Raw genomic sequence first — 23,782 nt, forward strand, 5'->3', positions numbered from 1 at the left:
CATTCTCTCTCCCTCCCCCTCTGCCCTTCCCCCTGCTCATGTGCCCTCTATCTCTAAAACAAATTTTTTTTTTAAGATTTTATTTATTTATTTGACAGAGAGAAATCACAAGTAGGCAGAGAGGCAGGCAGAGAGAGAGGAGGAAGCAGGCTCCCTGTTGAGCAGAAAGCCCGATGTGGGGCTTGAACCCAGGACCTGGGATCATGACCTGAGCCGAAGGCAGCGGCTTAACCCACTGAGCCACCCAGGCGCCCCTCTAAAACAAATTTTTTAAAAATCTTAAAAAAAAAAGTAAAGAGGATAAAACTAAATTAATTAATTAATTAATTTTTTAAAGAACTATGAAATAGTATGTATAGGATATATGTATAGAAAAAGGATAGGGCGCCTGGGTGGCTCAGTGGGTTAAGCCTCTGCCTTCGGCTCAGGTCATGATCTCAGGGTCCTGGGATGGAGCCCCATATCAGGCTATCTGCTCGGTGCTTCCCACCCACCCCCCCACCTGCTTCTCTGCCTACTTGTGATCTCTCTCTCTGTCAAATAAATAAATAAAAATCTTTAAAAAAAAAAGAAAGAAAGAAAAAGGTTACATGGGTCTCTAAATTTATAAAAATAAGATAATGAATCATAAATACATTTTAAAATGTAAAAGGAGTCTGGGGCACCTGGGTGGCACAGTTGATTCAGTGTCCAACTCTTGGTTTTGGCTCAGGTTCTGATCTCAGGGTCATGAGATCGAGCTCCCTGTAGAGCTCTGTACTCAGCATGGAGTCTGCCTGGGTTTCTCTTTCTCTCTCCCCCTCTGCCCCTCCCCCCACCTCTGGTGCTCTCTTTCTCTGTCTCAGATAAATAAATCTTTTTTAAAAAAAGGTAATGGGGTGGGACGCCTGGGTGGCTCAGTTGGTTAAGCAGCTGCCTTTGGCTCAGGTCATGATCCCAGCGTCCTGGGATCGAGTCCCACATCAGGCTCCTTGCTCGGTGGGGAGCCTGCTTCTCCCTCTGCCTCTGCTGCCACTCGGCCTGCCTGTGCTCGCTCTCTCTCTCTCTCTCTCTGGCAAATAAATAAATAAAATCTTAAAAAAAAAAAGTTAATGGGGCACCTGGGTGGCTCAGTGGGTTAAAGCCTCTGCCTTCGGCTCAGGTCATGGTCCCAGGGTCCTGGGATCGAGCCCCGCATCGGGCTCTCTGCTGTGCAGGGAGCCTGCTCCCCTCCCCACCGCCTGCCTCTCTGCCTACTTGTGATCTCCGTCTGTCAAATAAATAAATATACTCTTAAAAAAAATTGCTGTTACTATTAAAAAAAAAAGGTAATAAGAGTCAGCACTGGAGAGGGTCACATAACTTTTTTTCAGGCTTGGGTTACTGAGGTTGGGGAGGGATGGGGCAGAGGGACAGTTGACCCTATACATTTCTGTACTGTTTGAGTTTTGAAAATGTGCATTGTTCAATTTGTGGTTAATTAATACATTTTTTCAAAAGATATCAGATTAACAAATTAGCTCAAAAAAAGCAAAAAGAAATGTCAGACATAATGACCTTGCTTAGGCCTCCTGCAAAGTTAACATGGCCATCCATGGCGAGGGACTTCTTGTCAAGGGATGAGGACTTTGCCTTCCCCTGCTCCCTACCATCTCACTCCCAGAAGCCCCGTAGCCCTGCCTTCTTTTGCAGAGGGAGGAGAGAGAGGGAGGTGATGAGGCCCTTCTACCAGCAATTGGGTGGGGTCCAGGAACAAGATTCTAGTTTCTCTAGTGGAGGTTCTTAAATGCAAGCTTTCCTAGGTGTTCAAAATGCAGATTCCCTGCAGAGTCTGACTCAGGAGGTCTGGGGCAGAGCCTGGGAATTTGTATTTTGAACCATACATGGGGCAACTAAGATGCAGAGGGTTCTGCATGGACCACATTCTGGAAATACTGCTTTAAGCCATGGGTGGGGCATTCCGTGTCCCCAAAGCTCTGAGGCCCCTCTGTCAAGTCAAGGGAGACAAGCAAATCCCGCCGAGCTAGGGCAAGGCCTACCATTATCGTGTGTCCCAGAGCTTCTTTTAATCCCTATACCACCCTGCCTCCACTACCCTGAGACTCAGGGAAACACCCTGGGGCTTTGGGAACACTGGCTGGGGGAGGGAGAGGAAGCCAGCACCCACGAGAGCCCTCTCTGGCTTGGGGTGTGGCTGGCAAAGATGACCGTAGTAATGAGAACTCATAATAACATATGGGGCTCGTTCTATGACAATTCCTCTACTACGAAACGGATGTGAATATACTTAAGATCTTATTCTTAGAAAAAAACCAATGAGGTTGGTATTATTATCTTTTCCTTACATAGGAGGAGGTTGGGGCTCAGAAAGATGGAATAATTTGCCCAGGGTCACCCAGGGGCAGAGCCAGGAATTGAACCTGAATCTGGCTGAACCAGAGAAATGAACCACAGGGCTGACACTGATCCTCACAAGGGTCACTCGACGGGTCAGTGTGGTTTTCAAAAAGGATTGCCCAATGTGAGTGTAAGAGCGCAGTGGGAGAAGCTTGGTTACAACGCAGGGAGCACTGCAGGAGCCCGGGCTGTAGGGGCTCCCGTGGTCCCCCAGCAGCTGGGGTTCCAGGCTCTTGTCTATTTGTCATAAGGGTTCCAGCCCCTGAAGAAGATGTTATACGCATGTTGGCGATCATTATTATAATCTGTCTTCTTCAGCTGTCAGGGAGATCCTAGCCCAACCAGAGTGTGATAGGATCGTTTTCTGGCAGGGAGGTCTCATGGGATGGGCCTAGATCCCTCAGGGGCCTTTAATGGGATTTGGAGTCAGGTAGACCTGGATTCAAATCCCAACTCTGATACCTGCTGTGTGGCCTCGGACGAGTTACTTAACTTCTCTAGGCTGCAGTTTCCTTGTCTACAAAACATACAATACTCTTCCCTCCCTCTCAGGGTGATTGCAAGGATTTTGTCCCCTAAATCCTGTAATGTACCCTGCACAGTGCCTGGCACACGAAATTGTGATTGGGACTGGGACTACTGGTGTTATCATGATTGGCCCAGGCACGTGCTTGTCTCAACCTTGGTGTTTTGGGTCAGATAATTCTTTGTCGTGGGGAGTGTTCTGAACACTGTAGGATGTTTCAACAATCCCTCAGTCCTGACACCCTCATGGCCCCTGTGAGGCAGTACTCCCCCCCAACCCCAAGCTGAGAGCCCGTGAACAGAGGGTAAAGGCATGAGAATGTCTTCAAAGGGAGCAATCCTGGAGGTTGATCCAAAACATCTGGGCCAAATGAGGGGCCTGACGTGGTGGGGGTTAGGGGGTGGAAACAGAAGGAAAGGGTGTGTGCTCAGGGTGTAGGAACAGAGTCAAGCTGGGAGATCCCAGCTGAGCCGAGAAGGGGTGGGCTCCGAGCTAGAAGGGGCCACAAGCCCCTGGAGATGGTACAGCCAACAGCAGCATCTGGGTTTTTATTTCTTTGTTTAGTGGAATTTTGTTTTTCCAGTTGTCCCAGTAGTACAAGTTTCTCTTAGACGATTCAGGAAAGGGCACTTTCCAGAAAATGAAGATCTCCTGTCATCCCAGCACCTCCCAGTCTGAAGTCCTCATTTGTTCTCTTCATTCAGAAATGTTTATTGGGTGCTCAGTGGATGCAGGCCCTGTCTGGGTGCTGGTGGTTCTGGGAGTGTCTGTGTGGGCCGGGCAGGTGGGGACTGGCTGTTGGCCTCTCTTCTGCGGCCCCTGCCTTGGAGGATCTGTGCAGCATCCTGACCCTGGCTCCTTCTCCTGGATCTTTCTGGAATCTGCCCATTTCTCTCCATCTGGGGGGCTTTGCTTGCACTGTCCCAGGCCCTCGTCCTTCTCTTGCCACGAGCCACTCTAGTGTTTTTTACTGTTTCATTGTCCTTTCCTTTTTTTTTTTTCCTAGTTTTTTTTTTAATTGGGGTTAAAATATACTTCATATAAATATACCATTTTTTGATTTTTAAGTATAAAATTCACAGCCATTAGGTACATCTATGATATTGTGTGACCATCAGCGTGATCCCTTTCTAGAACTTTAAAAATCATCTCAAACAGAAACTCTGTACCCATGAGCAATAACTCACTCCCCATCACCAGTCCCTGGTTGCCCATATTCTATTCTCTCTCCCTCTCTCAATTTGCCTTTTCTAAGAACCTCATTTGAGTGGAATCATGCCATATTTATACTTTTGTGTCTGGTTTATTTCACTTAGCGTAATGTTTTCAAGGTTCAGCCACACTGAAGCGTATATCAGAATTGTATTCCTGTTCAAGGCTGAGTAATACTCAGCCTCATACATACACACAATCCCAGGACACCAGGATCGTGACCTGAGCTGAAGGCAGACACTTAACCTACTGAGCCACCCAGGCGCCCCATACCATAGTCTGATTTTAGAACATTTTTCCTGACTGACTCCTAAAAGAAGCCCCCAAACCCATTAGATATCATTTCCCGTGCCCTTACCCCTGACCCTAGCCCTGAGCTGCCACGGATCTCTTTCCTGTCTCAAGAGATTTGCCTGGTCTGGACATTTCATATAAATGGAATCATATATTATGTGGACTTTTATACCTGACTTCTTGCATTTAGCATCATTTTTCAAAAAAGATTTATTTATTTATCTGAGGGAGGGTGCCGTAGAAGGGGAGGGAGAGAGAGAATCTCAAGCAGACTCACTGAGCTCAGAGCCTGACCCCATGACCCTGAGATCATGACCTGAGACAAAATCAAGAGTCAAATGCCCAACCAACTGAGCCACCCAGGTGCGGCCCATGGAGCATAAAGTTTTTAAGTTTCCTCCATTGCTACTTGTTTTGTAAGTAAAATGTCCTTAGAACCCAGTCCTGCTCACTTGTTTACATATGGTCAGTGCATGCTTTGAGTTATAAAGGCAGAGTTGTCACAGACACTATGGATAGGAAAGCCAAAAACAGTTACTATCCAGGAGTGCCTGGGTGGCTCAGTTGGTTAGGCGACTGCCTTCGGCTCAGGTCATGATCCTGGAGTCCTGGGATCGAGTCCCACATGGGGGTCCCCGCTCTATGGGATGTCTGCTTCTCCTTCTGACCCTCCTCTCCCATTCTCTCTTTCTCTCTCAAGTAAACAAAATCTTAAAAAAAAAAAACAAAAACAACAAAAACTGGTTACTATCCAGCCCTTTATAGAAAAAGTTTGCAGACTCCTGATTTAGGTATTTTGAGTTGTAAATTGGGTTTTATCGTCATCATCGTTGTGTTGTTGTTTGTTATTTTTTGGCACCTACGCTGAGAAACGTCCTTAAAGAGAAAGAATAAAAGAAGGAGAAATTGGTGCCAAGAGCCCAGATCAACAAAAGCCACCACTCTCGAGTCCGAACTGTAGAGGAGAGCAGTCTCCCAACCAGCCAGGAAGAGAAACGCTGTGCAGGCAAGCCCCCATGTCTGGGGAGCCAGGAGGCAGAGCCCCTCAACAGGAGAAGTGACCTTCTCTACCAGGTGATGATCGCTTGGGGCCCTAAACGATATGGTGAAAGCTACAGGGGAGAGGCTTGTTATAGGAACTGCATTGGCCTTTCCCGCGGAAAAATAAGCAAAAAAGTCAGTGAAGTTTCTCTTAGGGGCAAAAGCTTCTGTAGGCCCCAGATGCTGGAGTCAGAGAGGTGGTTCCGCTCAACTTCTCAGCGAAACTTGGAACATCCTGAGACAGCAAACAATTCCCCAGGGCTCTCTTATCTTCTTCCTAGGTTGCTATCAGCTGCCTGCAGGCTGGGGGTTATTTACATGATACTTACGAAGGGCCACCTTAGTCCTGTTCCCGGGGCTGGGGATTCAGACTGGAGCAGGAGAGGCTCCATTGCTGCCTTCAAGGACCTTACGGTCCAGTGGGGTAGACGCTTTCCTCCCCATGGAGGAAGAGCATAGGGACACAGAGATCATGTCACAAGAGTTAATGATTATTAAGTGCTAACTGTGTCCCAGAGACCTGCTCAACTCACGTGATCCTCAAGACCGTTTGTGAGATGGATCATTATGTTATTGCTACTTGACAGATGAGGAAACCAGTGCACAGAGAGGTTAAGGCACTCAGGTAAGGTCACACAGTGAGGCAGAGCTGGGATTTAATCCAGGCAGTCCAGTTCCAGCATCCAAGTTGGGTGGGTAAAGGAGGGCTTCTCTGAGGAACTGATGTCGACCAAGGGTTCACAGTTCTGCATTTCTCACTCTCTGTTGTGTTGACCAAACTATAGTCAGGCTTCTCTCTTGCCTACAGGCCCGTGAACTCTGCTTGTCCCAAGCCTGAGCAAGCACAAAATAGTAGAATGTGTCTCCCCTTATCAGCTTCTGGAAATGTGCTGACCACAGCCAAGACCCTGCTCCTATCAGACCCCACTGGTCATTTCTCATTGCCTGCCTGTCTTTCCCTCTAGAGAGTCTGCTTGCCTCCTCCTTTATCCTATAAAAGAAAACTTTTTTTCTGCTGGATATTGAGATGCTTACATATTTCTGAGACAGATGTGCCCTCTCTTTTGCAATAGTCTCTAATAAAAGTATCTCCCTATCTATGTCCAGATTTTGTTTTGTTTTGTTTTTTTAAGATTTTATTTATTTATTTGACAGACAGAGATCACAAGTAGGCAGAGAGGCAGGCAGATAGAGAGAGGGGGGAAGCAGCCTCCCTGCTGAGTGAGGAGCCTCACATGGGGCTCGATCCCAGGACCCTGCGATCATGACCTGAGCTGAATGAAGGCAGAGGCTTAGCCCACTGAGCCACCCAGGTGCCCCCAGATTTTATTTGTACTGGACAACATTGGAGCTGAGATCAGAGCGGGTAGCAGGTGCAGCTCTACGAAGAAAGGAAGAATAGTGTGGCAGGTAGAGGGAACAACATGTACTAAGGTCCTGAGGTGGGTGGGAGCACTGAGCACTTGAGGAACTAAAAGATTAGATGTTAAGATAAATAAGCTCCAGGTCAAGCAGCCGGTTCCCCCTATCTTTCCACTTATCTGTCCTCAGATGTTGGCTGCTTTCTTCACGGTGGCAAAATGGCTTCAGCGCTCTACACACCTTATGGAACCCTTCCTCTTGCTCCTTTGTAGCAGAGAGGAAAAGTCTTTAGGGAAGCACCCAGCCAGACCTGCCCCTGGGTCTCATTGGTCAGAATTACATACATGCTCTTGCCCAGACTACTCCATTACTGTCATGATTTAGACCAATCACAATTCGCCCTTGGGACATGGACTCAGGGAGTGGCTGCCATTTGCATCTGCTGTGAACATGATTATGAAACTGAGGAATTTCGGGAGGAAGCTGATGGGAGGGAACTGACTCTTGCAATCTCTCAAAATAAACTAGGAAATTGCATGCAAAAGTTCCTTACAGTAGCAGAAGGCTTTGTTACTATTATGACTGGTATGTAACCATTGCTATTATCTGTAGTAGCCAAAGCCCCCTAGAGCCCACTAAGTGCGCTCCTGCTTCCCTTTCCTTTGGCAAAGACAGGGTGGCGGGTGGGGGGGGCGCATGGTGAAATCTTTCACCTGCTCCAAGACCCCTAAACGTTTATGATATTCATTGCTGCTGGCAAGTGGTGGAAACAGCCAGAGAGACCCCCTTGGGGAAGCTGGTGTTGGGGGAGATGGGAAAGAAGGCTGCTTTAACAGGGACAGGCAAAGGGGCAATGCCGTTAGCTCCAGTTCACAGGGATACCGCCATCTCCGCCCATGGATCCCATGTCCTGTCAACCTCTCACAGGGGTGACAGGCTGCTAAAGAAGTTATACGCTAAGGAAGAGGTGTGAAAGGTGGCCCGAGGCTGAATCCAATGCAAGCAGGAGCCACAGAGCCCATGTGGCAGCTTATAAATTTGAACCACTGTTTAAAAAAAAGGAGCTTGCACGTAAAGGTTCAGATTTCCACCTTCTTTGGCGAAAGTTGACATTCTAGCGATACAAGCCCTCACTCCCCAATGGCAACAATTGATGGGAACTGTGTTGTGAGCCCCTTGTTTACAATGCTCCATCACAGTGCCCCCCTGCCCCCCTCTCCCCACCTCTGCTGGCCAGCTCCCCGTTCTCATTTACATTCCTGGTTTTCCTGGTTGTCCCTGCTGGTGCTTTCATGAAGAGTTCACTCCTGTGATTAAGAAGAAGAAGAAGAAGAAGGAGAAGGAGAAGGAGAAGAAAAGAAGAAGGAGAAGGAGAAGGAGAAGGAGAAGGAGAAGGAGAAGAAGAAGAAGAAGGAGAAGAAGAAGTGGTTGTTTTCATCTTCCCTGCAAATGCAGCGGGAGGGAAGGAGCAGAGATCCATTGAGAAGATGTGGGCAGCAGAGAGAGAGGCAGTCCAGGTTCCCAGCCTCTCCAGCTCCTGCCAGGGCAGCTCTCTCCCACCCAGCAGGCTGGAAGGCTGCTCTGGGCGGGCCTCAGAGCTGAATCCCAGGCCCATGTGGCAGAGGGACAGAGTTGCACCCTTCTTTCTGCTGCGAGCGATCACACCTGCTGTGTGTGTACTGGATGGTGTGCTCAGCGTGCACTGTGCACTGTTTCACCCAGTTATCGTAGTAGCCCCTGGGAGTAGCAACTCTTATCGTCCTCACTCCACATATTAGGCCAGCAAGGCTCAGAGACATCAATCACCTGCCTAGGGTCACACAGCAAGGAAGTGGACAGGAAGCTGAGACGAGTGAGGTGAACTCACTCAGCTGAGGACACCCAGCCAACAGATGGTGGGGCTGGCGTTCCAGCTCAGGTCCAATCGACTCCAAAGCCTTGAAGTCGAAAGCTGGGGGCATGCTGGTTTGGCCAGCAGTATTTTTGGAAATAAGGAACTTTTTGCCCTTTGCTGGGGGCTTCCTGGTTCCGTTTGCCACAGGTCCCACCAATACCTGTGATTCGCACCTGGCCTCTTCCCTTACGCGTGTTACTTTCTTGGCCTCTGGAGAAGATGACAACCTTCGTGTCCTTTCCATGTTCTCCAGCCTCCCGGCAGAGTCCAGCTCAGATGACTTAGAGCTCTTGGTTCTAGGACAGATGTGGAGGTCTGCGTTCACTTTTGTCGACCCCACCCCACCAGGCTTTCTGGGAGTTGGGGACAGAGATCAATGGAATATGGTTAGAGTTCAGGTTCAAGTTCAGGTTCAGTTCCATGACCATGATGCTCCATGCCTCGGTTTCCCCATCTGTGAAATGGGCATGCTAATAGTACTTGCCTCAGATGTTAATACATGGGAAGTGTTTAGAAGAGCACCGGGCATGTGGTGAGTATCCAACAAATGTTAGGAATAATAATAATAATAGTAATTCTTACTGAAAAATTATTATGATGGTGTTCCATGGAAGGGCAGTAGTCTGGATTCTGTCCCATGTTGCTGTGACCTTGGGCAAACCAGTCACAGTCTCCCAGCCACAGGCTTGTCTGTGGAATCTAGGGCTGGATTCTCATTTCCATTATAAATTCTCCACTGGAGGCTCCTGCTGTCGCCCATCGCCATCGATGCTTCCCCTCCCCCATACCCACACAGCCTTCCTCCCCGCACTCCGCCAGGTGCTCCAGCTCAGCGGACTCTGCGGGCCCCATTTCAGCTAGTTTCAGACCCTAAATTTGGCTCTTTCACGGAAACCATGGTTTGTGGTGGGGGCAGGGCGAGAGTGAGGGCTGTGTCTGGGGACGAAGCTTCCCCACCTGACTGGTGCTGTGAGAGGTAAGCAGGGTCAGGAGGGCTGAGAGCCACGCTTGACCTTGTCATTGGCTTGGGCACGTCTTTGGACCCTTATCGGCCTCAGTTTTCTTATCTAGCAGCTAAATTTCATGTAGGTTGACTTTTTAAATCATCACGTTATCTCTTCAATTAAAATAGCTTTCTCTTCTTTCCTATGAGGAAACGCTCAGAGAGGTTAAGTGATTTAGCTCAACCCACACAACTAGTGTTTTATTCGAGTCATCTTTTAACCCCCAGGTCTAATCTCCTTTTATCCTTATTTTTTTTTCCTTTTTATCTTTAGATGGAAAGTAGAAGCCATGGTTTTATGGTTGAGAGACAGACTGCCTGGGTTTGAATCCTAGTTCTGTCGAGTATTAGCAACGTGACCTCAGACAAATTGCTTAACCTCTCTGTGCCTCAGTTTTTCTCATCTGTGTGATGGGAGATGATAATTGGACCCACACAGAGTTGTTATGAGGATTAAATAAATTAATATGTGTAAAAACACTCTCAGCAGTGCCTGACACTTAGTAAAATTTATTTAAGTATTACTGAATTAATAAGATAGCTCCCCTGCCAATCAGAGCTCAAGCATGTAAAAAAAAAAACAAACCCACTCTAGATCAGGACCAGGACACCCGTGTTCCACTTTGGGCTCAGCCACTAATTTGTTCTGTGCCCTCAGGGACCTCCTTTAAACTTTCTGAGCCTTAGTTTCCTTAGCTACAAAATGAGGAGCTTGGACAAGTTCATCGATGAGCAGCATTTTTTTTAAAAACATCAAAACTGTTTTGATCACATCTTCTTATCTATTTCCATCTATCAGGGAGAATATTTCAGTGTAGAAGATGCTGCCTGGGCTGCTGTCCCAGCACCTGTGGATTCCCCCCCGCCCGGGGGCCCCATAGCAATGGTCTGGATAATGTATGTGACTTTACCCGACCCAGTCATACCAGGAATTGCGGAAGCGGACCCCAAAGGGAGACTGAGTCATATTATGGGTAGTGTTCAGGCAGAAAGGTCATGAATTCCTGCTTAGGTAGCTGTTGGGTTCTGGTTCCTGCGGGGTTTTTTTTTTTTTTTTTGAGATTTTATTTATTTATTTGAGAGAGAGAGAGACAGAGAGTGAGGAGGAGAGGAAGAGGGCAAAGCAGGCTGAGCAGGGAGCCTGATGTGGGGTTCAATCCCAGGACCCTGGGATCATGACCTGAGCCACCCAGGGCACCCCATGTTTCCTATCATTTCTCAGGCTTGGCCTATCTTGAATTCCCGAAATTCAAATATCACCTCTCCCCCATTTACTTAGGCTGCCCTACCAGTTATTTATTGCTACATAATCAATCACCCCATGATTTAGAGGCTTAAAATACCAATTTCTTGTTTCTCTAGATTCTTCAGTTTGACTAGGTGGCTCTTTGGCTGGGTGGCCCTTAGGCTGACCTTAGGGTCACTCGTGTGGCTGTATTCACCTGGTGAGTAGGCAGGGCTGTTGGCTGGGGTGCCTTAGTTCTCTTCCCTGGGACCTTCCCATATGGCTAGCTTAGGCCTCCCGAGGGTGGTCTCCGGATTGCCAGGGACAAAAACAGAAGTCTAGTCAAAGCCTGGCCTCGAGAGCCCCAAAATATTGCTTTTCCTGTATTCTTTTGGTCAGAGCCAGTCACAAGTTCGGACCTGATTTGAGGACTCAATGGAACCCAACTCTTTTTTTTTAAAAAAAATTTATTTATTTATTTGACACACACAGAGAGAGCGATCACAAGTAGGCAGAGAGGCAGGCAGAGAGAGGGAACCAGGCTCCCCGCTGAGCAGAGAGCCCGATGCGGGCCTCGATCCCAGGACCCCGAGATCATGACCTGAGCCGAAGGCAGCGGCTTAACCCACTGAGCCATCCAGGCGCCCTCAATGGACCCCAACTCTTGATAGGAGATGCAGTGTGTGCATTGTGGGTGGGAGGAATAAAAGGTGTTGGGTGTGCAGACAAAAACCATAACTAGCTGCAGCGGATTTCTTAGTTGCAGACGAAAGAAACATAAGTAATATATCTTATGATTTACATATTCCCACCTAGAGCACTCTGATTTCATTTCTCACCACCTCTCAGCCACTGGGGCCTTGCCTTCACTCACACCAACCGCACTCCCACCCCAGGGCCTTTGCACTTGCTGATCCCTCTGGACCCCAGATCTTCTTCTGACTGCTCCTTTGTTACTTTTAGATCTTTACTTACATCTTTACTCAGAAAGGTCTTTTCTGATCTCTGAACTAGTCCCACCCCTGACATTGCCAGTGCCCTAATTAGACCTTATCTTCTTCATGGCACCTACTCTCTATTATTTATTTTTTGCCTTTTTGTTTACTATTGTTCTTTTCTCAGCAAGCTCCAAGAGTGCCAGCCCCGTGGTCTGTCTGGATCTCTGACATATGCCTGGCTCATGGTAAGTACTCAGTTACCGAAAGAATGAATTTCATGCTTTTTAGACATTATACTATTAATATGCAAAGAGTTGTGATGAGAGGCAGCTTAAATGACATGACAGATGATTCCAGGAGGTGATGCAGGGAGCTCACACCAAGGCTGGATAATCTCAATGACTCTCACCCTTTCCAGTTCTGCTAGTCCATGACTATAAGTGGTATTCAAAGTGCTTTCAAGATCTAAAGGTGAGATATAAACACCTAGTTATTACGACTGAGAGTGCGCTGGGCAGTTCTGTGAAGGATGGGGCATGGGTGTTCATTATACCTGTGATCGAATGGGGTTCCTCACTGAGCTGCAGGAATAAACACGTGTGTGTCATCTGTATTCCCTATACCTCATAGGTTACCAAGGGACTGTTGTCAATGGACAGCTGTAAGAAGGGCTGTGTGGTGGTAATGCGTATCCCCAGTGGTCTTGGACTCTCCTCCCATGGAAAGTGGGGACCCTGTCTCCTACCCTTGGATCTGAGTGGGCTTGTAATTGTTTTAACCAATAGCGAAAGGCAGAAGTGCCATGACATGACTTCCAAGGCTGGATCAGAAAAAGCCAGCTAACATCTTACCTACTCTTCTTGGACCATGAGCTCTGGTGGAAGCCAGTAACCAGCAAGGGGTCACACCACCCTGAGACCACCACACTGGAGAGGCCTGTGCAGATCAATACTTAAGTGAGATAGGTTGTTTCTTTGGTGCTTTCCGCTTCCCAGAAACTTCTAGAGTACTAATGTCCCACATTCTACTTGACATTCCCCACTGGATGATGTCTTGTTCCCACCAACCATCTGACCTCTTGGACTTAACATGCCCCCAAATAAACTTCTGGTCCCAAGCCCACCTCTAACCCTTCATCTTCCCTGTCTAATAAATGGCACTTGCTTTCCCAGTTCTGTAAGCCAGGGTCTGGGCATTGTTCTTGAATTCTCCCTTTATTCAAGAATTCTCCCTTGAATTTCTCAACTCCACATCCAATCCCTCTGAAAGGTCTATTGGCTTTACCTCCAAAACGCATCTCAAACTTGTCCTCTCCCCTTCCCTAGGGTCACCACCCTGGCCTAGGCCATCATCATCATCATCCCTGGCCACCACTGCAGACTCCCGACTGGTCACCCTGAGTCCTTGACTGTGCCTTTGCAGCCCTTGCCTTTTGTGCCCATCCATTCTCTTCATAACAGCCAGAGGGATTTGTTATTTTTAAAGTTTTATTTATTTGTTTGTTTAGCATTTTCTTGCTTTTTAAATTTTAATTCCAGTGTAGTTAGCATACAGTGTTACAGTAGTTTCCGGTGTACAATATACTGATTCAACAATTCTATATATTGCTCTGCACTCATCACTATATGTGTCCTCTCTAACCCCCTTCACCTATTTCTCCCATTCTCCCACCTGGGATTGCCTTAAAATGTAAATCAAGTCATGGCGCCCCCAGTGGTTGTCCATGGTACTGAGAATAAAAGTAACATCACCGTGGTCAGTAACCTGCTCTCTGGCCGGAGCTTGGCCTCTGACTCCTCTCTTTCTACTCCTCCCCTGGGTGAGTAGAACCAAAAGGAACCAGTGTTTCCCAGTAATGTCAGGAAGTTGCTAAATCTGCTTCTACCCCTTTTCCCATGTCTGGGATTTTGTCTTCCTTTCCCTGTGAGGAGGAACCCAGTGGGAATGACTAATTGGGTTCCCTAGCTCTGTTCCTGCTACCCTGGTCTTCACTCTGGTCTTTGACCATGCCCAGCTCTTTGCCCTCCTCAGGACCTTTGCATGGGCTGTAAGCTCTGCCTGAACACCATTTCTCTAGCCCTTCGTATGACTGGCTCCTTTCTGTCATTTGAGTCTGGGGTTAAAAGTTGTGCTCATAGAGGCACCTGGATGGCCCTGTCGGTTACAGAGGTTGAGTCTTGGTTTCTGCGCAGGTCATGATCTCAGGGACTCATGAGATCTAGCCCAGCATCAGGCTCCTCGCACAGCATGGAGTCTGCTTAGAACTCTCTCTCCCTCTCGCTCTGCCCCTCCCCACTGCTCTCACTCTCTCTCAGATAAATAAATAAATAAATAAATCTTAAAAAAAAAAAAAAGAATTGTGTTCACTGAGAGGCCTTCTCTGATTATTCTATCCAGAAGACTTTCCTCTCTGATAGTCTCCATTTTGGCTCTTTGTTTGTTTGTCTTCTCCTTTGTTCTTACCGCACTGCATGGATCTGATTATTTATAATGTCTTCGTTGCTGCTTGTCTCCCTAGTGCATGGGGCATGATTAGCACTCAGTAAAGAGGTGGCACCTGGTTGATGTTGATAATAGGGTTAAAAAAAAGAAACCAATATCCCTGCCAAATTTCCCCGGGGTGGCAGGGAAGCCTCAGGAGGCATGCCTTTAGTTCTGCCCAGTTCAGGGGAAAGCCGAAAGGGCTCAGGATCTCTGGGGTCTCTTCCAAGCACATAGCTAAGCTTTTTTTTTTTTTTTTAAGATTATGTTTATTTTTCAGAGAGAGAGAGAGAGAGAGAGAGCACAAGAGGGGGAGCAGCAGGAAGAGGGAGAAACAAGCTCCCCGCTGAGCAAGGAGTCCCTTGTGGGGGTCAGTCCCAGGACCCTGGGATCATGACCTGATCCAAAGTCAGACGCTTAACCAACTGAGTCATCCAGACATCCCACTAAGATGGATCTTTAAGAAAGTTATGAATTTGGGGGCTTGGGAGATATCAGTCAGTTGACATCTTTTGGCAGCTGTAACAATTCAGAGCTGATTCCAAATGAACAAGAAAACCCACAATAGCGGATTCGTTCTCCTCTCTCCTTGGGCATGAAATCTTTAGGAAAGGTTTGAATTTCAGTTCAGGTATAGTTTTTGACCTCAGTTTCCGCTTCTCCTTTTTTAAAAAAGATTTTTATTTATTTGAAGGAGAGCATGTGTGACAGAGAGAGAGAGATCATGAGCAGGGGGAAGGATTAAGGGAGAAGTAGACTCCCCGCTGAGCAGGGGACAACCCCCTCCCCACCCCCGCCGGATGTAGGACTTGATCTCAGGACCCTGAGATCATGACCTGAGCTCAAGCCAGACGCTTAAGTGACTGAGACACCCAGGCACCCTCTGCTTCTTGTTTTTAAAACTATTACCTTAACCTTACTTGTTGTTACTGGAAAATTTTGGATGATGTCACAGTGAACCCTCTTCGTAAACGGCCACTTTCCTTTCCAGGGTGTCCCAATCGACCTCTCCAGGATTAGGATCTCCTTCTACTAGCGCAGTGCACACCTGGACTTTGGGAAAAGCCCCCAGGCCTCTGGAGCCCAATCGCAAAGTCTAGGCTTGGTGGTATGGGCACTGAATGACACCTAGAACGACATACAGCACCCATGAGGACCTGCACTTGTCAAGGAGCTGCTGTATCTCCTTGGGGCACTTAGGAGGCACTGAAACAGATGTTGAGGACATTTATAAGCCCATTATTATTATTTTTTTAGGTAGTGACAGTAGTCTTGCTATCCAACCCACCCTCCTTAGCTCTCCTCGGCCTTGAGTCTGCAAGACCCTTATGAGCATTAATAGCCAGTTAAAGCCTTTGCAATTAGTGGTCTAATCGGCTCATTAGACCATATGGCCTTGATCAAGCCACTCTGGGGAGATCATTGGATCATCATGGCAGCCTCGAACTGTTGGGTGGGGCTACCTCAGGCCACACACCGCAGAGGCAGTATGAGACAGTCCTTGGCAGTGTGACAGACTCTCCAGCAAGCTGTGTTCCTTTTCCAGATGGTGTCACCTGCCTGACCTGGGTGGTTGGTAAGCAGGCCACGGGTAACAAGCGCATTCCCCTTGGTTGATTGCAAGGGTAATCACGCAGCCCTGCCAGCCACACTGGTTGTTTTGTGGTGGTCTCAGCCCGTCAACAGGCCATGTGGCCATGGGACTGGCCCCTGCGGTTCTTGTGATTACAAGACACCCTTCAGCAATAACCATCAGAAACTTCGCAAAAATAAAGGTTTATTACTTATAGGATCTGGAAACCACACAGCACACCGGGGGCCACACAGCGAGGTGGTGGTGGTGGGGGGGACAGGGAGAGAGAATGAGAGAGCACACGCAGGCCTGGGGTTCTGCTTTTATTGGGGGGTCAAGGGTTTTGTGGGCTCCCTCTTTATTGGTGAGTTCGAAACATAGGAGTGGAAATTTAAAGCGAAGGAGGAGAAAAAAACAAACAAGTGGCCCAAATGATCAGTTACTGAAATCAACCAATAACTTAAAAACCAAGGGGCCTCTGATGGGGAAGGCGGCCTGGCTCTGTCTTGTGCAGTGGCTGGCGATCTCTGATTGTGGCTGCTTCAGCCCTCAGAGCTAAGTCAGGCACTTGCTTTGCAGAAAAGAAAAGACCCCAGCGGTGGGGGGTTTACTCTACAGTGTCTTACTCCCGTTTCCATTCAGGGCATCAGGCCTTACTCACTTCCTTAGAAACCACCTTGAGTTAGAAACCCGCCCTCCCCAACTTTTCCCCCGTGACGACTAAAAACATGAGGGCATTATCCCAAGGAGATGGAACAGAGTGCAACAGAAAGGACAGGGACTGTGAAGGCCGGCATGAGGTCACGGGGCAGGGGTGAGGGGAGGAGAAGCTTCTTTCAGCCCTAACCTCAGGGAAGAAACAAGGTAGTTTATCTCCTTCATCAGAGCCAGGTTGCAACCCCTGCACAGGGATCAGGATCTGGGGATGGCAAAGCACCGCAGGGGAGCGGGGGTGGGGCGGGGCTCAGAGCCAGGACCCTTGCTCTAGCAGCCCCCTTGGGGATGCAGCTCTGAGAAGGCCAAGCTGGGAGGTCTTACCTGGGCCAGGTGCCCCTCCGGAGGGGAGGAAGGACACTTCCTTGTGTCAGGGATTGGGGTGGTTGTTAATGGCCCTGCTTAACCTCTTCAAGCTGTGTGGCTCCCCTGTGTCCAAAAGCTGGGAACACAGGGAACAGATGGTGGGAAAAGGGCGCTTTCCCATGAGGTACCTCATTCCCAGGCCTATTCCCAGCAGGCCCTGGGGGGCCCAGGGCCGGGGTCGGGGACAAATGATCCTCTGTGCCCTTCCATGGGGCCTGCTGGGCTGGACGCAGAGAAGAGGGAACACTTGTCAGTTTCCTCCCTCAGCCCTGTCCACACTTTCCTGTAGAAGGCAGCTGATTGGTGGGATCAAAACTTCACTCCTTGTCTTGGGACTCAGATAGATGAGGTTTCCCCAATCCCTTTAGTTGGTCTGTGGTGGGGTCACACCCCCATCTCCCCTGGGTGCAAATGAAGACTTACTGCTGTCCCTAAATGGTTGTGGCTTGTCCCCAACTCCAAAGGTCACGTGGAGGTAGAAAGCCCTGGAAGGGGGACAGGAAGGGGTGCTGCCTCCCTGAAAGTGAGGGTTCTTCCAGAGAACCCAAGTGGCCGTTCCCATGGGGTCCCATCCTCCCTAGAGGAGGACAAAACCCAGAAATAGGCATGGGGTTGCGATAGGTTTGGCCACTTTCTGACATCCCTTGACAACACTGGTTTCATTTTAACCACCAGACTGTGATCGGGTTTGTAAACAATACCCCCTCCAGACCCCCTTCTCAGGGTCCAGAGAAATGTCTTCATGGCTATTTGGGCCCTACCCTGGGCCTTTTCCCTGACTGGGCCATCCCCAGGTCCCTGGAGCAGCTCACACCCCCATGCTGCTCTTCTCCTCCTCTTTGGGGCTGGGCTCCTCCTGAATCTTCTTCATCTCCCAGCCCCGGACCCAGGTGTAGGCAGAGGAGCCCCCCAGCACCATCATGTTGCTGGTCCACCAGAGGAAGCTCTTGGTCTCCTCGTAGTAGAGCACCGCCAGCACCGTCTGGGCACAGGCTTTGGCCGTGCCGGACACGTTATGGGTCAGAGGGCTGGTGAACTTGATCTGTAGACCGGTCACGTAGCCGATGGCAAAGCCGAACAGGCCGCCCAGGGTCATCATGCCCCAGAAGTGGGCGCTGCCCAGCTGGGAAAAGTCGCGGAGTGCCTGCAGCTCCCCCAGCAGCAGGAGCAGGGGCAGGAAGAGGACGCAGGCATTGACATTGTTGTAGAAGGTCAGGCGCCAGATGCTGCCATCCACGGCCGGGAGCACCTTCTTGGTGTAGATGGCGTTGAGCGAGACACAGAGGCTGGCCAGCACGCCGAAGAGGGTGCCCGTCCAAGACAGGGTACCCTCTGCCCCCTCCTGGTCCACACCAAGCCAGAAGCCACCTGCAGGGGGGAGAGGGGAGGGTCAAGGGGGATGAGGACAGGGAGGAAGAAGGACAGAGAATTTTGCCACTGGAGTTCACAGAGTGTAATGCAGTCCTCACCCTCCCATCGCTCCCATCCCTCCCTGCCGTCTGCAACAGAGGCGTCCAAATGCTCGAATACATGCAAAGCACCATACGAGGGCTGGGAAGTGGCCCAGGACCGAACGCTTTCTCAGGAGCTTCCATTCTAGCAGAGCGGGAAGACATTAAAACAATTCATTTCCCAATTATTTCTTTAATTACAATTGTAATGAGGGCCATAAAACAGTGCAGTGTGCTCTGAGAACCCATAATCCACGACTGTGCTGGCTTGAGGCATCTGGAAAGTTACGTTGGAAATGAGCTCCAAAGGGTTGAGCGCTTCGTGGTTAAGGTGACTTGGGCCAAGTGACTTCAGGTCCCAGAGTCTCGGCTTCCTTGTCTGTAGAATGGGAGCCTGTAATGAGTTTGAGTCACTTGTGGCCTGAGGTCTTTGGGGACAGTCCACTCTTTTGGACACTCGGTCTGTGTTACCTCCTGCTCACAGAGCCTCCATGGCTCCCCATTGCCCCCCAAGACTGCACTCTTCCACCTGGCACACTGGCCTTCCTGGACCTTTGCCTGTCTCTGTCCCATGATTGTTCCAAGTTGTCTCTCTCATCTTCCTGCCTCTCACACTGGGACGCAGTGTCCTTGTTTGTGTCCTGCACCAGAAACGCCTTCGTCCTTCTTTCTGAGGGATTCTACTCAAGCGTCAAGGTCAGAGCCATCCCCTCCAGGGAGTAAGTCTTTCTTAATGCCAGACCTCCCTTTGGCCTCTTCCTGCCTGGGCTTCCCTGCCAAGACCCCTTGTCTGTCCTGAGCTGTTAGGCGTCTGCCCTTGGGGACGACTATACCATCTCTTTAGCGAGACCCCACCTTCTGGGGAGGCAGGGGCTGAATCCTGGTGTCAGCGAGATTTGGGCTCTAATCGGCTTCTGCCGTTGAGAGGCTGGGTGGCCTGAGGAAAGTTGGCTAAAGTTTTCTAAGCTCCCATTTCCTTCATCTGGAGAGACCTGGGTCATTTTCTTGACCCCCTCCTCCAACCAAACTACTTCCCACTTGCAACCAGAATGATCCTCCTAAAGTACAGATAGATCTGCTTAAAGCCCTTCCTCGCCTACTACCCTCAGGAAACCTTCCAGACTCACTTAACTTGGGCAGCCTCCTGTCTGGGGAGTCCCACTCTGGCCCAAACAGGAAGAAATGCATTGGTACTTTTTTCTGTCTAGAACATTCTCTCCTCACTCCTTCCTTATACCCATCTAGTACTTCCTCCAGAACGCCTGCTTGGATTACCGCATTCCCGATGCCATCCTCCTTTCCACCCCCACCAGGTTCTCTTCTACACCCCAATCACAGCCTCACCCCTGCAGCAGAACTCATGGCCAGGCATCACCACCATGCCCGTCCACCTTTGCCAGATTCGTATCCCCAAAGTTTGGCATGATCTCTGGCATGTGCCCGGCTGTCAGTTAGTGTTTGTTGACTGACTGAGTGACCACAGGAATAGAGGTTGTTCCGGAGGTGGCTTTGAGGGCTGAAGGAGATCAGGCGTCTACTACAGTGTAGGCCCTCATGTGTGGTACTCTCTTTCTTGGCAAACAGTATCTGTACACCTGCTCCGGGGGTGTGGAGGGTTGCCCAGGGCACCCTCCGTCCTTCTGCTCACTACTTTCCGAGTCCAGGAGGGACACCCACAAGTTTCTGCATCCTAGAGGGGCTCGCACCCAGAAGGAGCTCTGAAAAGTACTATGAAAGGAGCAAGGGCCTAGGAATAGTCACTGGAAACCCAACTTAAGGGGGAGCCCAGCCGAGAGGGGGCCGGGTCTGGGGCCCGCAGGGAGCACCAGCTGCCCCAGCTCGGCCCCATCGGTATGACCAGCGAATATGACCTTTCTTAGGAGCTATCACGTCATCAGCTACTTTGATTACTTTTAGGACTTGGGCCCAGTTTCCCTAGCGACTTCACCTTTCGGTATGCAAATTTCCTTCCCATCCCAGATTCCCCACACCCCATACCCCACCTCCTGAGGTCCTTAGGGCTCAACTGGAGATTCCTGGGGCATTTGGCTAAATGAGGCCTGGAACTCTGCATCAGCTCTGGAGGGACCGGCTTTGCGGAGTTGTGGGGGGGGGAGTGCAGGCAGCTGATAATCTGCTAGGGGCCTCAGCAGCTCCTTCTGCTCTAACCTCAGCCTTCTCCCCTCTCCCATCTTGGGGCTGGACAGAAGAGTCTGAGACCCAGCAGCTGCTCAATGAGGGTGACATTTTCTAGGACGGGTGGCGGGGGAGGGGCCCTCGGCCTGGGACTCTGAGATGCCAGCAAAGAATATGTAGGTCAATCAACACGAACTTTACAGCACCAGGAAAAACAGGTTCGAAGAAAAGGCCACATTCCTGGGTGACAGAGCACTGGGCGGATTCTGAGGGAAGTGGGTGCTCCTTTACCCAGAATGCCGCAAAAAACCATTCTGTGATCATGGAAATATTCTACCATCCGTGCCGTCCAATACAGTAGCCACTGGCCACATGAGGCTACTGGGCACTTGAAACGTGGCTACGGAATCAGGTTATAACACCTGCAACTAAAGAACTGAATTTTATTTAATTATTTATTTATTTTTTAAAAAAAGATCTTTATTTATTTATTTGACAGAGAGAGATCACAAGCAGGCAGAGAGGCAGGCAGAGAGTGAGGGGGAAGCAGGCTCCCCGCTGAGCAGAGAGCCCGATGCGGAGCTTGATCCCAGGACCCTGAGATCATGACCTGAGCAGAGGCTTAACCCGCTGAGCTACCCTGGTGCCTCCCTGAAGAACTGAATTTTAAAAATGTCACTGCATTTGAATGAACTTTGAAATAGTCACATGTGGTCAGTGGCTAGTGTGCTGGCTAGTGCAGCTGCAATCCTAGGGCACAAGAACAGAGCAGAGGGGTTAAAAACATAGGCCTCGGAGTCTGGCCAATCCAGGTTTATGCCCCTGCCTGGCTACTTGCTTGCTGTATGGCCTTGGACAAGTAACTTAACCTCTCTGAGCTTCAGTTTCCTTGTTGGTCTGGAGTTGATGAGGGTGATGTTACCACTCAGAGAACCTCTGGGGAACACAGGAGATGCTTTGTGGGAATGATCAGCACAATGTCCCCGTCGATAATTCTTCCTTTCTCAGGGCCAAGTGTCAAAAGACAGCTAAGACCTTTCAAAGCTTATTTTCTACTCTCTTAGCCATTACTACAAGCCTGCAAGGTCAGAGGGTGATGGTATATTTAGTGCAAGATGTATTCTCCTCTGGAAATAGCACTGGATGGGGGGGGCGGTCAGGGCACTTGGACCCTTGAGAAGCAACACAGTGGTCAAGCATAGAGAGCCAGACTGCTTGAGGTCAAATCCCAGCTCTGCCGCTTATTAGCTGTGTGATCTTCAACAGATTACTGGACTTCTCTCTACCTTGGTTTTTTCCCCCACTCTGTGCGATGTAGATTATAATCCCATCTCGTTATGAGGGGCCCATGCTGGGCCCCTAAGTTGCTGGGCGACCTCAGGAAGCTTATTCTCTCTGGGCCCCAGGCTCTTCCTCACATGACTCTGGGCAAGGGAACCGGGACAGATAAAGTCCAAAGATGCTTGGCAGGGTTGCTCTTTGGGGTTTTGGTCCCCTGTGCCCCCCTCCCTCCCCGTGGCCCCGGCTGGCTACTCACCGATGATGACCCCGCAGGTGAGCAAGGCATAGAAGGAGGTGGTCTGCTTGAGCAGCAAGTAGGAAAGCAGCACGTTGAAGACGGTGGTAAGTGAGCGGCCCACGTTGTAGAAGGCCACCCCGACGTACTTGAGGCACAGGTTGTTGAATGTGATCATGCCGATGAAGACCACGGACAGGGGCAGGACGCTGCGGGCCACCCTGAGGTCCAGGCGCAGGGAGGGAAAGTCCAAGGTGCCGGGGCAGAGTGTGGCCAGGGTGCTGAGGCTCTTGCATAGCACTGTGGTCACCAGGCACTGGTAGAAGGTGACGAAGATGGGGGTGTCCAGCTGTAGGGAAGGGCTGTCCAGCAGGTACTTGTTAAGGAACACCATGGAGATAGAGGTGGCCCAGTAGAGTGACACCACCAGGGCGATCTGCAGTGCCCGCAGCAGGAAGGGCTTCTCCTTGCTGGCCTCTGCCTCGCCCGAGGGGTCGGAGGTCCCCATTAGTGCCATGTGCAGGATCCGGGACCGCTTCAGAGGGGCCCTGTTCATGATAGCAGAGGAACTGGGTCACCCTACCGCCAGAACTAGAGTACTGGGCAGTCCACTCCTGCCTGCTATCTGCCAGCCACAGCCCTCAACTGTCACATGGGGGGTAGCCTAGAGGCCTCCCCATCCAGAGGTTCTGTTTTGGGGGGCCCCACAACCTGCTCCCGCTCTGAGGGGGCGCATGAGACAAGACACGGGGAGGGGTGAGGAATGGGCTAGGTTAGAAGACTTGTCAGGAGAGAAGGGCCTCGTGCCTGGTAGGGATGAGTCTCAGGAAGAAGGGAGGGGAGAGGGAAGGAAGAAGGGGAGGAGGAGGAAGGCAGGGCGAAGGTGCTGAAGAAGGGCGGAGGACAGCCTGGGGGAGAGAGGGAGTCTTGGGCGTCTGCAGGGAGAAAGGGGAGGCATGCAGGAAGCTGAATGGAAGGAGGGCGTTCGGGGGCGTTGGGAAAGAGGGGTGCGGGGAAGGTCAGAGGTGCTCAGGGCCGGGTCTGAAGGACGCAGGAGGAGGCCGGGCCGGCCCAAGCCCGCAGCGGGCAATCCTCCGGATCCCCAGCTCCAGTTCAGCGGCGGAGCCTCCGGACATCCGAGGCCGCGCTCCCCCGCGAGGCGGGCCCAGGACTCATTTCCTGACACGCCCCCGACCCCTCCTTAAAGGGCCCGCACGCCTGGCGTCACCCTTAAAGCCACAGCCCGCGAGAATCAGCCTTCAGAGTCAGGCTTGCGTGTGGGCCCCCAACCGCCTCTCCGCTCTTGCGCGCCCCTAGCTCGGGGATGGTGGGGGACGATCGGCCTCCGCAGAAGGTTCCTATAGGTGCTTGAGCCTCGGCCACCTTCCTGAAAGCCCTCCCCCAACCCCAGCTCTGTCTCCACCAGAAGCTAACCCCCGACTCCGCTCACCTGCAGGTCCGCCGCCCCCTCTCCCATCCCGGGCCCGACCTCACCCCCAGAGCCTCGGCAGCGCCTCGCGTCCCTGGGCGCCTAGACAACCCCTACCAGCCCCCCATCCCTCTATTAGCCCTAGCTCACTCTCCCTTGTCGCATTCCATTCCTTTCCCTTACTTTCACTTCCCCCATCCCTCTTCCAAACCTGAGGACCGACCCCCCCAACCCCGTGGCGCTCC

General features: G+C 50.5%; 1 protein-coding gene across 1 annotated transcript; it reads right to left on the reverse strand.

The window, feature by feature from the left end:
* Nucleotides 1-16,203: 16,203 nt before the first annotated feature.
* Nucleotides 16,204-23,106, reverse strand: LOC111149701 (solute carrier family 35 member C1). The gene is made up of 2 exons (XM_022506922.1): nucleotides 22,130-23,106; nucleotides 16,204-18,373 (listed from the first exon to the last, which is right to left on the reverse strand). Exons 1-2 carry the CDS (start codon nucleotides 22,662-22,664, stop codon nucleotides 17,814-17,816), a joined length of 1,095 nt encoding a protein of 364 aa, XP_022362630.1. The 5' UTR covers nucleotides 22,665-23,106; the 3' UTR covers nucleotides 16,204-17,813.
* Nucleotides 23,107-23,782: the final 676 nt, after the last annotated feature.

Source organism: Enhydra lutris, unplaced genomic scaffold, assembly GCF_002288905.1.
Source record: "Enhydra lutris kenyoni isolate GAN:26980312 unplaced genomic scaffold, ASM228890v2 scaffoldscaffold22, whole genome shotgun sequence".
Taxonomy (NCBI): Eukaryota; Metazoa; Chordata; class Mammalia; order Carnivora; family Mustelidae; genus Enhydra; species Enhydra lutris.